The following is a 17,721-nucleotide window of genomic DNA, read 5'->3' on the forward strand; positions in this document are numbered from 1 at the left end:
CTGAATTTTGTGCCACTAAAAATACAAAGATAAAGAGGTTAAAGGTGGAAGCAAATGCCTTCTTGTGATCCAATTGCAATCTCTCAAGTTTGTGTTCCCTAGTAGAAAAAGGGCTGACGTGGGGACAGACAATTGTCCACTTCTTGATTCTAGAACCCAGCGGTGGCGAGGGGATAGGAGCGCGGACTACGCTGCGGGCAGGGGGCGCGCGAGCTCCCGCCTGGCCAGCGGGTCTAGAGGAGACGCTCTACCCAAAGCGCAGCTCTCGATGAGCCGCGCCCTGCGTCCCCACGCCGAGGCGGCGGGGCTATGCGCTTGCGCACTGAGAACTCACACCATATGTGCCCTGTCCCAGTGCGCGGGTCTGTGGAGAGCCGGGTGCGAGAGGAGGCAGCGCAGCGAGGACGAAGCCCAGCGGGAACCAAAGTCGACCGGGGGACAGAGGGTCCGTGACAGATTGGGTAAAGAAGCTGGGGCCACGAGTACCGCTGACACGCGATGGGGAAGAAACAGAAAAACAAGAGCGAAGACAGGTAGTTAGCGGCTGCGTCCGCACGGCAGTGGTCGCTGCGGCGGCGTGTGGCGCGCGGGTCCCGGCGGGCGCGAGTGGACCGGGGCGGGTCTGGAGACGAGCTGCGCGGGGCGCGGGGCCTGGCTCCAGAGTGGGCCATGTTGGGCCGCGACCCCAAAGCCGGACAGCGCTGAGGGCCTCGGCGGGCGGGCAGGCGGGCGGGTCCTCCGCGTCGAGGCTCAGTTTCACCGCAGCCCTTCTCTCGGTTTTCCTCAGGGGTTCCCAGCGGGCGCCGCCCGACCTGAGGAGCGTATCAGTCGTTTGGGGGCCCTTGGGCGGCGGGGAGGGCCTGGGCAGCCTGTCCGCGGGGGTGGGCGTTGTTTCTACGGGTTACAGCTGTTGGCGAATCAGGGTTAATTTTCTCCACGTCGCGGGTCGGACGAGCTTTGTACCTGTGCATACTTGGCGAGAGCAGAAATCCGAATCTGAGGAGGTGCGCCCGGTTTCTCCGCACTGAGCCGCTTGGGCTGGTGGAAGTTACCGAGGTGTTTACAGTTTCTCCTCTCCCTAACTTTGTCAAATTTGGCTACAACTCTCAGTTATTTCAGGGCTGATTGTCCAGACTCCATGCTTTTCTTTCCTTCTTCCGGCCTGTCTTTCGGTCATTTCTTTGCTCTTTCGCACCTCCCTAAGAAAGGAGGCGGAGCTGAAGCCAACCAACCAGCATCGCTCTTTGTAATCACCTACCAGGCTTGGTGTGGGCTAAGGTAGAGGGGAGCATGTAGTTAGTTGAGAAGGGTGTGAAGAGGCAAGAGACACGCATTCCTCTGTTGTATTCCATGTCGTGCCTTTATCCTTTTCCTTCGAAAGAGCTTTCTTCCTTGAGAGTGAACATCTGGTATTTTGCCCTATTGTACAGAATTCCCACCAAATTTTACTACTAGATAGAAAACAAGATTTTGAATAAATAAAACATCATCCTAACAAAATGTGTATTTGGCACTGAATTTAAGAAAAGATTCCAAAGCAAATCCACTGCCACAGGGAATCCCAACTCATAGCCACCTTATAGGACAGAGTGGCACCACCTTATAGGGTTTCTGAGGCTTTAAATCAGTTTTCACAGGAGCAGGCTGCCACATCTTTCTCTAGCTGAGCAGCCTAGGGGTTCCAACTCCAGATTTTTACTCCCTGGGCCACCAGGGCCCTTTAAAATAAATGACTTAATTATTCACTGGAATCAGATTGTTTCCTCACCTGTATTTATCTAACTGAATGGAATTAAAGGTGCCAAAATGAGTATTTCAGATATAGATAGGTCTGTGGGAAGACGTTAACTATATTTGTATGCATATAATGTTTCTATTTACGATTTTGACTTGCTAAATTCCATATATACTCGTGCTTGTTATTTGTGAAAAATACAGTGATTGGTTTGGAGACCGGAATTACTGTTAATCAAGTCTGATAAATAAGGAAAAAGTGGGTATGTTACTGAGTTAATGGAACACAACTTTGTGTAATTTTGACAAGAATTTATTTTTTAATTTTATTGGTGGCTCATAAAACGCTTATCACAATCCATACATCCATCCATTGTGTCATGCACATTTCCATCCATCCATCCATTGTGTCGAGCACATTTGTACATTTGTTGCCTTCGTCATTCCCCAAACATTTGCTTTCTATTTGAGCCCTTGGTATCAGCGCCTCATTTTCTCATCACTCCCCTCTCCTTTATGAACCCTTGATAATTTACAAATTATTATTTTGTCAAATCTTACACTGTCCAACGTCTCCCTTCACCCACTTTTCTGTTGTCCATCCCCCAGAGAGGAGGTTATATGTAGATCATTGTAATCAGTTCCCCCTTTTCTACCCTACCTTTCCTCCACCCTCCTAGTATCGCCATTCTCACCACTGGTCCTGAAGGGCTCATCTGTCCTGTGTTTCCAGTCCCTATCTGTACCAGTGTACATCCTCTGGTCTAGCCGGATTTGTAAGGTAGAGTTGGGGTCATGATAGTGGGGGAGAGGAAGCATTTAAGAACTAAAGGAAAGTTGTATGTTTCATTGTTGCTACTCTGAACCCTGACTGGCTCTTCTCCCTGTGACCCTTCTGTAAGGGGATGTTCAGTTGCCCATAGATGGGCTTTGGGTCCCCAGTTTGCACTCCCCCTCATTCACAATGATATGATTTTTTTGTTGCTTGATACCTGATCCCGTGGACACCTTGTGACCACACAGGTTGGCGTGCTTCTTCTATGTGGGCTTTGTTGCTTCTTGACAGAATTTCTTGGTGCATAGGTCCATCCGCCATCACTTAGAGAAATTTCTTACTTAGACAAATAATAGATGACTATTGTAAAGCTTTATGTACTTATTACCAGTTTTTAAAATCATTTATTGGGGGCTCATAAGCTCTTACCACAATCCATACATACATCCATTGACACACAAGCACATTTGTATATATGTTGCTCTCATCATTTTCAACTTATGAGTTTTAACCATTGTTAACACATGACCCATTTTGTTTCAACCATCTGCTGAACTCTGATGAAAGCATATCTCAGAATTCTTTCTTCTGTAAATCTTTTAGGTATATCTCTGAAAGTTAAATATTTCTTTTAAAAAACATCCACGGAAAAGTGGCATAAAACACAACATTATAGTTCTGAGTATTAACAATTTCTTAAGTATCACCAGTATTCATATTACCCTGATTTTTTGTTGAAAATACACACAGCAAACTCAGACCAAACTCCATTGCTGATGAGTCATAGACCAAGCAGAGTTTTAAGACCAAGCAGAACTGCCCCATAGGGCCTCTAAGGCTGTGGATCTTTATGGAAGCTGACTGCCACATATTTCACCCTCAGAGAAGCTAGTAAATAGGTTCTAACCAATAATGTTTCAGTTGATTAGTTACCAAGCTCTTTAACTACTGTGCCAATAGGGATCCTTATACACAGAACACACACCATTTCTATAGTTTCTGCACATACAATTTAGAGACATTATTGCATTTTGTTCTTGTCTGATCAACATAAATTCACTGTTCCGTAGGTTGTTATATAATCTTTTGTGTTGCTTTTGGCAGTATGACCGCATGTAGCTCTTAAAAAAACAAAACCGAAAAGCCTCACTTTCATGCAATCCATTTTGACTCATGGTGACACTATGCAACAGAGTAGAACTGCCTTTGTGGGTTTCCAAGACTAACTCTATGGAAGTAGAAAGCTTCAGGTGGTTTTGAACTCTGCTGGCTTTGTGGTTAGCCCAGTGCCATCCAAGCTCATAGATCATAGAAGAGCAGAATGCTCAAGACAGGCCTTTATTTCATCTTATTTATTTATATAACAGTTTTATTGACATATCTGACACAATCCAGTATTTGGTTTTTTTTAAACTAGGTTAAACCTGTTTGATTTTAAGAAGATAAATTTTTGGCTTAAGATTTAAATTTGATCTCAAGGCAATAGTTTCATCTAACCTCCGTAGTTCCAGAAAGTATAGTCTGTGACCATTTGAGATTTTATTCTTATTTTCTTCCTTTTGATTAGAACTCTTCTATGGAATCTTTGATCAAAGTGTGCAGTAATAGTAGTTGGGGACCATGCTACTCTAATGATCTCGTGGCCCAGGAACCTCTTGTCATGGAGGCAATTATTCACTCATCCCATATCCTCCTAGTCTTGACTGTTGCACCAGGCGAATAGAGAGCAGTTGGGCCTTGGGTGGCCGTTCCATATGTATATATACACATATAAGCTTTTAGTTTAGTTTTTTTTTCTTTTTAAAATCACTTTATTGGGGGCTCGTACAACTCTTATCACAATCCATCCATCCATCCATTGTGTCAAGCACATTTGTACATTTGTTGCTTGTTTAGTTTTTACAACTGATTTGTTCAGGCCAGAATTATAAAAGTCCATTCTTTAGAGGAAATACGAAGGCATATATGCGCACACATTTTTTCATTCATTCACTCATTCTTCTCTTGGTTTTTAACTTATGAATGGAAAATCATTCTGAGGGGAGTTATTTATTGCTCTATTTTTATAGAAACGTGTTTCTTACTTATAAATTTCCTCATGGATGTTATAAAATTTTCAGCAGACACTAGAGGCTATATTAAAGATTGGCAGTGTAGAAGCAATGCTTTTTTTCCCCTTCTCTCACCCAAAACATACAACTAAAAACAAAAGCAAAAAGCTGATCTGTAGTCTGTATTTTAGTTTTGGTTTATGTTGAAGGTAAAATTATGACAATTATGGCTGAAAGCGTACACATTTTATCAGGTGCTAATGGAATTTTTTTTGATGCTTCAAGGAACTATTTAGTTGAGCAGCTTTCAAATTGTATCTAAAGAAATGTAGGGTTTTGCAGAGGTTAATCAGAATTACTTGGCATTTTCCAAAAAAGGGGCGAGGGTAGGCCAATGGAGTTGAGAAATTACATAGCTTTTTTAGGTAGTTTGCTTTTATCCTTTGTGTATTTAAATAGTACCGGCTCCAAGACTATTTTGAATGTAGACACTCTCTGGATTATGATATTCCCTAAGCCTTAACTTTGTCTTAAGTTGGAACAGTTAGGTACAAAATAGCCAAAACACAGCCATTGAGTTAATTCCAACTCATAGCGATTTTATAGGCTAGAGTAGAACTGCCCCTTTGGATTTCAGAGGCTGTAAATCTTTATGGGAGTAGATTGTCTCCTATTTTTTGGTCGAGTTACTATGGGTTTCACCCTGCTGACCTTGTAAATAGAAACCCTGTTGCCTGTTGGACATGGGTTCACTGTGCCATCAGGGTTCCTTACAATTATGTTCAGTTATAGCTAATGTCAGTCAGTCGAATGTTTGTCTTAGTATATAGTATACCTTTAAACACTAGATACAGACGTTAATGAGATTTTTTTCTAGCTGTTTGGCCACCATTAATGTTTGTTTTACATGTGCTTGAAATGTTCGGGGACAATTTGAAATATCTGAGGGCATGTTAACTAACTCTTGACATCTACTTCCTTTTTTCTCCCTCCTCATTTTCTTTAATGCAATAGATGAATTTATTAAAATCTGTTAAAACACATACACAAAATTGATTTTAATTGTGATTCTCATTCTTTATTTTGGGAGACTTTTGGTAGTGTGTTATCCTCTTCATTTACACATTGCATTGGGTAAATCTGCTGCACGAGGCCTTTTTACAGCAAGGATAATACTTGGAGGCTTTAGGTGCACCTAACCCAGGCATATTTTCATTCATCTCATATGCAGTGAAAAAGGAAGGCTCTCAACAACATGGGTTGACATAGTGACTACAACAGTGGGCTCAAGCATAGGAATAATTGTGAGGATGGCGCAGGGCCAGGCAGTGTTGGGTGCATAGTCTTTATGGGCTGAAACTGACCCCATGGCACCTGACAACATTTGCATGTGAAAGTTGGACATTGAATAAGGAAAACCAAAGAGTCAATGCATTTGAATTACAGTGCTGGCGGAGAATATTGAAAGTACCTCAGACTGCTCAAATCTGTGTTGGAATAAGTACAGGATGCTTTTGAGACTATGTCTCACATACTTTAAACATGTTACAGGGAGAGACCAGTCCTTGGAGAAGGACATCATGCTTGGTAAAGCAGAGGGGCAACGAAAAAGAGGAATACCCTAATTAGATGGATTGATACAGTGACTGCAACTGTGGGCTCAAGCATGGGAACAATCCTGAGGATGGCTCATGACCGGGGAGTGTTTCTTTCTGTTGTACATAGGGTCGCTGTGACTCAACTCAACAGCACCGAATAACATCATCCCATTAAAAATATATAGCCTGCTTAAGCACTTAAATACCAGATATACCGTATATACTCGAATATAAGCCGAGTTTTCCAGCACATTTTAAATGCTGTTTTTGTGGTAAAATTAGGTGCCTTGGTGGATATCCAGATTGGCTTATACTCGAGTATATAGGTACTTATTTTAGGCCCAGGTGATCAAGTAGTGAATAAAATAAATACTATAAGCTTTCTAATTTATTTGGTTAATTTAAATGTCAGTAAAATAATCTTTATTTGAATCTTTAGGATACTTGTTAGTTTTATTCCTTGGTATTTTATAGTTTGGGTTGCTGTTAAAGCAATAATTTTTTTATTAAGGGGAATGTTTAAATAGGAAAGATTTTCTTCAAGGTCTTATTTCTACCTGAGTTATTGAACCGTCTTATCAATAAAACTAGCTTATGGGGTGACTAAATTAAATTTAATTTATTAGTTTGTGATGAAACATAACTCAATAGTTAGGAAGACTGGGGCAAAAACAACAACAGCAGTATTCAAAAATTTCATCTAGAAACAGACTTTCCCTTTCTGAACTTATACTTTGTGACAAATTCAGGGCAACTTCAAAAAGTTTGTGGAAAAATGGAATCAAAAGATAATGGGATTTTCTTTCCATGAGGAAAAAAAAAGTCCCTTATATGTTCACAAAGTCCCTTCTTTATATGTACTATTAAAAATCACAATATAGTATTTTGGACCCTTACACATCATAATCAAATACTATTTAAAACTATAATAGCACACTACCTGTTTTAACAGTTTCCAAAATATTAACACAATTTTAACAGTGAATATCTTGAGTGTAGATTTAACTAAAGATCATGTTATAACTAGTTTGGAAAGAGGAAAAATGACTAAGTACTGTTCTGTGACATACGCAGCTGGCAGTTACCATAACAGTGGGCATAGAGAACCTTCCAACTGTTAAGACTGACTCCAGAAACTATGCGTAGTCTCGTTTGCGCTGTTTTGTACTTGCTGATTAAAATAATCATGATCTGTCAAAAGGAAAACTAAGGAAAAAGTAATATGTACATAAAGATTTTCACTGGTGAGTTAACTGCTAAAGTTTATTGAGAATTTAGCAAAAAAGAGTGAATAAAAATGACAGCCACTGTCTATAGGCCAATCAGTGCCAACATTTCTTTACAGAATTTATTTCTACCTTTAATTGAATTATTGCATAGCTCAGCCTTTCTGCTTGGTAACTTAGTGTATAGTTATTCCTTCCCTTTTTAGACAAGCTGTATATTTTCAGAGGAATCTTCTTTACAAATAAATATAGTACTTATTGTTAGAATCCCTAGTTTTTAGGGTATTCTGATAACCTTTTATGGGGGGATAATAGGAATAGATCTTCTATGTAGATATACAATATTTGTTTTGCTTTTCTATTTCTTTGTGTGTGTGCGTGTGCGTTTCTGCTTCTAAAGGTTCAGGCAAACCAATCATAGCCGTCACTGAAAAATGTAGTAGACTGCTATTTGTGTGTGTGTGTGTAATAGAGAACTTTATCAAAGAGCAATTGTACATTAAGAAAACATCCCAGCCCAGTCCAGTCTGACATTAGTCCATACATCCAATACTAGTCTGTAAATTCCTTTTCAGACTCAAGCAACACATGCAGTGATGCAGAATGCAGGAAGATCACAGGCCAGTGGGTGGAAAGTCTTGTGGATCCAGTAGTAGTGGAAGCATCTCAGTGCTGGCATGGGTCGCCTTGTGGCTACTCCAGCTCCAGGGCTCTCGCTCCATCTGCGTAGCTTCATGTGACTTGTTAACAGGAATATGAAGCAGACAGTCAACTGAGCTCAGGATGTGATACTGTAATTAGAATTTCTAAGTCTAGACTCATGTCCTGAGATTACAGCTTTCAATAATGTACAAGCAATACAAATTATTTGAAGAAGCATTGATTGTCAATTTAACTTTAGATGTTAATTTTCATTTCTCAGATTGAGACTTTGATTCTTTAAACTTTTTTTTTTTAAACATGGATTCACCTAAACACCAAAGCCAATGCTTTTGAATTAATTCTGTTTCATGGTAGCCTCACATAGAATTTCTGAGACTGTAAATCTTTTTAGGAGCAGACAGCCTCATCTTCCTCTTAAGGAGTGGCAGATTGGTTTGATTTGCTGACCTTGTGGTTAGCAGCTCAATGCCTAACCCACAGTGCCACCAAGTCTCTGTACAAGAAATGTTTTTGTTTATTTATAAGCATGTAGAGAGGTCCTATCAGTTCTTCAAAGAGCCCTGGAGTGGTTCTGTTGAGTGAAGATTGCTCTGAGTTGGAATTGATGATGGTAATAGGTTTTTTTTTGGTTTGTCCACTCTTCACCAACTTCTCCCCAACAGTACACTGTCAAAACCAGGATTTTACCACTGGTAGAATTCGTAGTGCCTATTCAGTTTTACAATTACTGTGTGTGTGAGAGAGATTCTATGCAACTATAATGTCTGTTTAGCTTCAAGTAACCAGTATCACATTTAAGGTATAGACCCACACCATCAACCCAATTCTTCATCTTTGTAGCCATTTGTATCCCTCACTAATCTTTAGCCCTGTTCTATGTGTTTATAATTTTATTTCAAGAATGTATACAAATGGAACATACAGTATGTAACCTTTTGAGATTGACATTTTTACACTTAAAAAAATTCCTTTGTGACCCATCCAAATTGTTCCAAGAATCATAAATTGTTCCATTTTATTACTACTAAGCAGTACCTCATGGTATGGGTCTACCACAAACTGTTTAAACCAGTCAGCTCTTGAACAGAGCTGCTATGAACATATGTGTACATAATTTTGGGTTGTTTTCATTTCTCTGGACCAAATGTCCAAGAGTGTATTAGTGCATTTGTTAGGTGCTATGGTAATAACAGGTACTCTGGTGCCATACTTGTTACACAATGGGCCGCTAACCACAAGGCCAGCAGTTTGAAACCACCAGTTGCACAGTGGAAGAAAGATGAGGCTTTCTACTCTTGTAAAAAAAATTACAGTCTTAGAAACTCACAGGGGTAGTTCTCCTCTGTCATATGGGTTTGCTATGACTCCAAATAGACTCAATGGCAGTGAGTTTGGTTATGGTAAGGTTGTATGGCCAGGAGCTTTGGTGGCATCGTGGGTTAAGCATGGACTGCTAACTGTTAGATTGGCGGTTCAAACCCACCAGCTGCTCCACAGGAGAATAAGGTTGTTTGCTACCATGAGAATTTTGTTTTGGAAAACCTATGTAGGATCACTCTGAGTTGGAATGAACTCGATGGCAGTGGGTTTTGTTTTGTTTTATGATGTGTGCATGCGCGTGCGTGTATGTGTGTGTTTTGAAATGAAAAACGATACTTATTTTTATTTCTGGCTTGTTATCTAATTGTCATAACAGTCACTATTTTAAACTGCAGACTTGTCTAACCATCATCACTAATTTCAAATTATATTTATTAAAGTAATATGAAACCCTGTGCTTGTTTGCCATTATTCCCCACTCGCCTCTTACTCCCCTGGTAACCACAAATCTATGTTTTGTTTTTAATAATTTTCCTCTTTTAGGTATTTCTTATAATGGAATCATATAATATGTGACTTTTTGGTGTCTGTCTTCTTTCATTTAGCATGTGCTCAAGTTCACCTATGTCATAGCATGTATCAGCTTCTTATTCCTTTGTGTGGATACATTATATTTATCTGTTCATCAGTTAGTGGCATCTTTTGCTGTTATTTATAGTCTTGTAAGCATCCCTGGGCAGGTTTTTGTGTGGACGTTTATTTTCAGTTGTCTTAGGCATATAAGGGGGTGGGGCGATTGGTGGTTAAAAAATAAGATAGACAAAATAATGACTTGTAAATTACCAGGGGTTCATGAGGGAGGAGAGGGGGAATGAACTAATGCCAGGACTCAAGTAGAAAGCAATTCCATTTTTTCATGGCAGTTTTGAAGCCTCCTCATATCCCTAGTGAAATTGGCTAGTTATATAGTATCTTTATATAACTTTTTCAGGATTTGCTAAACTATTATCCAAAATCCTTGCTCCATTTTACTTTTCCTACCAGCAATGTATGAGGGTCCAAATTTCTGAACATCCTCATCATTTGCTATTATCTTTTTGATATAAGCCATTCTAGTGGATATGAAATGTGGGTTTTTTTGGGGGGGTAATTCATTTTTTATTGTTGAGAAACACGCACCATGCAGCAGTTTAACATGCTGACCTCACAGGGCTGAGAAAGCATCACTATTAGCAGCCTAAGGCTGACGCCTCCAAGGTCGAGAGCAAACATAGTTGGATCCAATTTTGAAAAGGACTCTCCTTTTTTACTGGCTTTAATAATTTGTTGCATTGGCCACACAAAAAGACAAAAAAGACTTAAAATTATGGGCTCTATTAGGTATGTAACTGGTTACAACCCAGGATCTACATGTAGTCAAAGTCTCCCTTCTTCAGTGCAGGACAGTACTTTTGGCAATTCAGGGCTCTTCCCGGCCCCCTGGGAAACAGGATCCTATCTGCCTTCCTCCTTTCTCAGGCCTCTGCTGTGCTGGAGCAAGTGGGTCCAAGCTCTTTATCTCATAGGCATCCCAGGCTCCCACTTCAGCTATCTTGCTCAGTTGGCAGCTCCTCACGCCATCTCTGGCCAGCCTCATGGTTCTGTTTCTGATACTGTATCTTTGCTGCTTACTCTCTCGTGCAGTCTCTCTCTATCTCCTGGGCCAAGAAAGTTCAGAGCACAAAGACCACTGCTCCATAGGATGGGCTCCACACCTGGCTTTTCTTTCCTGACGGTATGAGATCTCTGGGATGACACATTTTAAGCCAAGCAGGATGACAAAACGGACCAATACCATCCTATTTTGTTGCTGTAGCTTTATAATCTTGAAATTGGATTTCCAACTCTGTTCTCTCAGTACAGGCAGATGCTAGGTTACGAATGAGATAAGTCCTATTTGAAGTTTTGTCAGAAAGGTGTATGCAATTCTTACTTAATTTTACTTTCATGTTAGAAGAGGCACACGCACACAGTGGTTAAAGCTCTCAGCTGCTCATCAAAAGGTTGGTGGTTTGAACCTGCCAGTTCTTCTGCAGGAGGAGAATGTGGCATTCTGTTTTTATAAAGTCTTGGAAACTCGATGGGGGTAGTTCTGCTATGTGAGTTTGGCTTGTGTTAGGGAATGGGATTTCTGTGCCCCCCAAAAAGGCTTTTTGAAGCCTCTTTAATAATATAAAAGCCGCACATACAGCAAGTGAGGTGATAGTGATGAAGCATTTCTTGGGAGTACGGCTTGGTGTATGAACCTTTCAGTTCTGTTGACGGAAAAGCCCTGGTGGCTTACTAGGCTACACATTTAGCTACTGACCACATGGTAAGGTGTTAGAACCCTTTAGTCACTCTTGTAAAACCCGTACAAGCTTGGAAACCCTCATTCAAAAAGCTCACCTCACTGCCATCCAGGCAGTGCCAACTCACAGCTACCCTATAGGATAGAGTAGAGAACTCCCCTTGTGGGTTTTAAGTCTGTACATTTTTATGGTAATAGAAAGGCTCAACGTTCTCTATCAGTGCGGCTGGTGATTTTAAACTGCTGACCTTGTGGTTAGTGGCCCAATGTATATCCCACTATACCACCAGGGTTCCTTCAGAAACCCTTTATAAGATGGAATTGACTTGATGGTAGCAGGTTTGGTTAACGTCATTGTGAGTTGGAATTGACTCAGTAACAGTGTGTTTGGTTTGGTTTCAGTGGAGTATAGTTTGAATTTTCTAATTAAATCACTAATTTTATAAGAGTACATTTTTAAATCATTTTATTAGGGGCTCAAAGAACTCTTACCACAATCCACATATACATCAATTATGTAAAGCACATTTGTATATTCATTGCCCTCATCATTCTCAAAACATTTGCTCTCCACCTAAGCCTCTGGCACCAGCTCCTCATATTTCCCCTCCCCCTCTGCTCCCCACTCTCATGAACCCTTGATAATTTATAAATTATTATTTTGTCATATCTTGCCCTGTCTGATGTCTCCCTTCACCCACTGCTCTGTTGCCCTTCCCCCAGGGAGGAGGTCACATGTAGATCCTCATAATCGGTTCCCCCTTTCTAATCTACCCTCCCAGTATCGCCACTCACACCACTGGTCCTGAAGGGATCATCTGCCCTGGATTCCCTGTGTTTCCAGTTCCTATCTCTATCAGAATATGTCCCCTGGTCTAGCCAGATTTGTAAGGTAAAATTGGGATCATGATATTGGGGGAGGAGGAAGCATTTAGGAACTAAAGGAAAGTTGTATCTTTCATCGTTTCTACACTGCACGCTGACTGACTCGTCTTCTCCCTGAGACCCTTCTGTAAGGTGATTTCCAGTGGCCTACAAATGGACTTTGAGTCTCCACTCCGCACTCCCCTCCTCATTCACTATGATATGATTTTTTGTTCTGATGATGCCTGATCCTTTCGTCACCTTGTGATCACATAGGCTGGTGTGCTTCTTCCATGTGGGCGTTGTTGCTTCTAAGCTAGATGGTCCCTTGTTTACGTTTGAGCCTTTAAGACCCCAGACGCTATATCTTTTGATAGCCTGGCACCATCAGCTTTCTTCGTCACATTTGCTTATGCACCCATTTGTCTTCAACGATTGTATCAGGGAGGTGAGTACACAATGATAGGATTTTTTTGTTCTTCGATGCCTGGTTACTGATCCCTTCAGCACCTGGTGATTACGTACAGTGGTGTGCTTCCATGTGGGCTTCGTTGCTTCTGAGCTAGATGACTGCTTGTTTACTTTCAAGCCTTTAAGACCCCAGACGCTATATCTTTTGATGGCTGGGCACCATCAGCTTTCTTCACCACATTTGCTCATTCACCCGCTTTGTCATCAGCAGTTGTGTCAGGAAGGTGAGCATTATAGAATGCCAATTTAATAGAACAAAGTATTCTTGTATAGAGGGAGTACTTGAGTGGTGGCCCAATACCCTTCTGCTACGTTAATACTAAACTTATAAATATATTCACATAGATCTATTTCCCCATCCTCATATATAAATATGTTTGCATATGTGCATGTCTTTATTTAGACCTCTATAAATGCCCTTTGCCTCCTAGCTCTTTCCTCTATTTCCCTTGACTTTCCTCTTGTCCCACTATCATACTCAGTCCCCACTAGGGTTTCAGTAATTCTTCTTGGTTACATTACCCTTGATCATGCCCTACCAGGCCTCCTACACCCTCCTCACCACCGATTTGGATCACTAATTGTTCCCTTGCCCCTGGGTTTGTTAACACCACTACCTTTCCCCCCACCTCCACCTGTCCCATGTCCCCTAGAACTGTTGGTCCCATTGTTTTCGCTTCCAGATTGTTAAGAGCACTTTCATATCATGTCTTTGTAGTAATATGTTTGACTTCTATAGGAAGTGCATCATACATTAAAGGAATCGTTAGAAACTATTGGGATTATGTATCTGATAGATTGTACAGCTATGCTTGAATTTTTTGAACACATAATTCAGAAAATAGATTATTTTACATTTTCTAGTAAAAGCAGTTTACTATGGTGCCATATGGTTTTGAGTTCTTGATATCCTGCTTCCTAGCTTGGCATCCTTTTGTAAATAATCTTTGAGTTTATCTTCATGGAGTTGTAGTGAGGTTTAAATGACATTGTGTATGATATGCCTCACATTTGTTAGCTATGATGATTGATACATGATATGTCCTCAAAAACTGTCAGTCTTTTATTAACCAGAAGAAATCTTGTAGACTCAACAGCATACAAATGCCAATTTAGAGATATTCCTTCTCTAGAAGGAGCCCTGGTGGTGCACGGATTGAGTGTCATATAGTCAACCATGAATGGACCCTTTATACTATTTTAATGAGGCAACATGGTTTACGTGAAGGCTGACAAAGTTTGGGAGGTGGGGCACGTGCCCATCTTTAATCATTGATACCTCACCATTTCCAGAAGTTGCTGCAATGTGGATTGTTGGCAGGGCTGCTTGGCCAGACTGTTTCTGTTTCCTGATGAGACCAGAAATTCTTCTTTGATTCTTCCCGCTTCCTTCCTGTATATAGTCACTTAAGTGTTCTTGATTCTGTCATCTTAATATTTATGTAATTGACTCATCTTTATCTTGTTTGCCATATTTGCAAATGAGGTTCTCGGCCTTTCTCATAATGATAACTTGAAAAGCTTCCTAACTGGTCTAACTGCTTGTTGACTAGTCCAGCTTCTATACTGTCACACATACCAGAAGTAGCTTGCAAAATTGAAAATTTGATCATGAAAGCTGTTAAAGAGCTCTGTTTAAGATGAGATGTTCTAGATTCAGATTACATCACTGCTCCATATGATACTGGACAAATTTTCTGTGCCTTATTTTCACTTGTTTTAAAAGGTAAAATATGAATGATTATAGTTCAAATCTGGCTCTCTGTCATCTAGGACTAATAGACTACTTACCTCTGATCTCATAGTTTATGGTTCCTTACATCAAGGGTGGGATCAAGAAATCCGTAATTTCACAGAAAGCTGCTCAGGCAGTTCATTTCCTGAGCACCTGCCCTGAGGCACAACACATCTTTTTGCTGCTGCTGTTGTAGTTAGGTACCATTGAGTTGATTTCGACCCATAGTGAGCCTATGCACAACAGAACAAAACAATACACAGTCCTGCACCATCCTCACAGTTGTTCTGTGCGTAAGCCCATTGATGAAGCCACTGTGTCAATCCACTTCATCAAGGGCTTTCCTCTTTTATAATACCTCTCCACTTAACCCAACATTAGGTCCTTCTCCAGAGACTGGTCTCTCCTGACAATATGTCCAAAGTATGTAAGATGAAGTCATGCCATCTTTGCCTCTAAGGAGCACTCTAGCCTAACTTCCATCACAGATGGATTTGTCCTTTTAGCCATCCATGGTACATTCATTCAGTATTCTTCTTTAGTACCACAATTCAATTGCACCAATTCTTCTATGCCCCTTCTTATTCAGTATCCAACTTTCTAATGCATATGATGCAATGGCGAATACTATGGCTTGGGTCAGGTGCACCTTAATCCTCAAAGTTACATCCTTGGTCTTCAGTACCCTAAAGAAGTCTTGTGCTACACTTACCTAATGCAATATGTCTTTTGATATCTTGTCTGTTGCTTTCATGAGCATTGATTGTGGATCCACGTAACACAAAACCCTTGACAACTTCAACATTTTCTCCATTTGTAATGATGTTACCTATTGGCCCAGTTATGAGGATTTTGGTTTTCTCTCCATTGAGTTGTAATCCTTACTGAAGACTACAATCCTTGATATTTATCAGCAGGTGCTTCAATTCCTCCACACTTTCAGCAAGCAAAGTTGTGTCATCTGCTTTCCTCGGGTTGTTAATAAGTCGTCCTCCAATTCTGATGCCACACTCTTCATAAAGCCAGATTCTCTGATGATTTGCTAAGCGTATAGATTGGTAAAAGACAAGTATGGTGAAAGGATACAAGCTTGACAAAAACATTTCCTGATTTTAAACCTTGCAGCACTCCCTTGTTCTGTTCACAACTGCCTTTTGATCTGTCCATGTACACGTTCTGAAGACGCACAACGAAGTGTTCTGGAATACCCATTCTTATCAAGTTTATTCACAGTTTATTATGGTCCTCACAGTTGAATGCCTTTGCATAGTCAATGAAATACAAATAAACATCTTTCTGGTGTCCTCTGCTTTCAACCAAGGTCCACCTGACATCTGCAGTGCTATCCGTTTGTTCCATGCCCTCTTATGAATCCTGCTGAACCTCTTATGAATCCTGCAGTTCCTTGTCATTGTGCAGCACAACTGTTTGCATGATCTTAAGCAAATTTTAATTGTATGTGATATCAATGTTGTCATTCTACAATTTGAGTTTTCTTTTGGGTGACATTTCTGTGGAATGGGCACAGGTGTGGATCTCTTCCCGTCCCTTGGCCAGGTAACTGTCTTCGCAGTTTGCTGGCACAGACGAGTGAGTGCATCCAGTGCTTCTTGAGCTTTCTGCGCTCACTTTTATTCTCCTTTCCTGAGTTACTCCATCCCCTTTCATATCAACTAGGTGTCTCCAATGTTTCTCATCTAGTCTTTTGAGATGCTCTTGTCAGTTTCATCTCGTAGAGAGCGGTCTTTGAGAAAGATATTACACTGTGCGCTTGTGAAGATTGCAACCTACAGAGTCCTAGGGGCAGTTTATTCTGTCATGGGTTCCTAAATTGGAATCAACCTCATTGTGGGTAACAACAGTAGATCTTCAAACAGCACAGTGCTCATGGCAGATATTCTTTCTAGTTAAGCTAAGTTATCACTTTTAAAAATACTTAAAGGAATACTTTTGGTTCAAGTTTTAATGATTATCTCAGGGCTATAGTTTCTGGAGTTAATCCAGCCTACATGGTTCTAGATTCTGTTCTATATTTATTCCCCTGTTGAGAATTCTATAGAATCTTTTATCAGGTTTTTTTAGTAGTGGTATGTGGTCACCATCCACATATTTCTGGTTCCTTGACAAAGGGGGAAGTTGTACCAGAAGACAGTTAGCCACTTAGTCCATGCCCTCCTTCCATTTCTGACTTTTCCTTTTTCCTCTGTTGCTCCAGGCAAATTGAGATTGATTGTTGTACTCTGCATGAGTGCTTCACACGGCCAGTTTTATAAGTTCTCAATTTTAAATAACTCCCTTCAGACATACCAAAAAATTTTATTGTAGACATTAATTTGTGTGTATTGATTACCTCGGTTTCTTTTTTTTTTAAGAGTTCTTTATAATAACTGTGGAGTATAACCCGGAAACTTGATTGGTGCTGATAAGTAAATACAACTTGTATCATGAGAGAGCTTGCCAATTGAATTTTGTTCGTGGATACTAATGCATTTAAAAGGTCAAAATGATGAAAGTTCTTTTGTAAGTGTACACTATAGATTATCTTTTTCTTGAGTAACAATTAGACCCTCTTTGTTTTTATTGAAGTGCCAAGGATGATCTTGATCTTGATGCCTTAGCTGCAGAAATAGAAGGAGCTGGTGCTGCCAAGGAACAGGAGCCTTCAAAGTCAAAGGGGAAAAAGAAGAGGGAGAAAAAAAGGCAGGACTTTGAGTAAGTATATATTAAATATATTTGATTTTTTTATCAGCTTTGGTTTGGATTTACTTATTAAACTAATCCAATGCTTTAAATATATTTTAATCCATTTCTAGTGAAGATGATATCCAGAAAGAACTGGAAGAATTGTCTTTAGAGACTCAAGGCATCAAACCTGACAGAGAAACTGCTACGGTAAAGGTAAAAGACAGATTCTGTTCTCATTCATGTCATTCATGTTTCTTAGACCTGTTTTGG

At 40.3% G+C, this 17,721-nt stretch overlaps 1 protein-coding gene across 1 annotated transcript in view; it reads left to right on the forward strand.

Moving 5' to 3' along the window:
* The first annotated feature begins 325 nt into the window (after window positions 1-325).
* EIF5B (eukaryotic translation initiation factor 5B) overlaps window positions 326-17,721 on the forward strand; it is a 66,382-nt gene continuing 48,986 nt past the window's right edge. The window contains exons 1-3 of the mRNA XM_075563234.1: window positions 326-533; window positions 17,353-17,478; window positions 17,580-17,664. Coding sequence (XP_075419349.1) covers window positions 499-533; window positions 17,353-17,478; window positions 17,580-17,664 — 246 coding nt within the window. The 5' untranslated portion in view covers window positions 326-498. The remainder of the gene's footprint in view (window positions 534-17,352; window positions 17,479-17,579; window positions 17,665-17,721) is intronic.

Source organism: Tenrec ecaudatus, chromosome 11 (assembly GCF_050624435.1).
Source record: "Tenrec ecaudatus isolate mTenEca1 chromosome 11, mTenEca1.hap1, whole genome shotgun sequence".
NCBI lineage: Eukaryota > Metazoa > Chordata > Mammalia > Afrosoricida > Tenrecidae > Tenrec > Tenrec ecaudatus.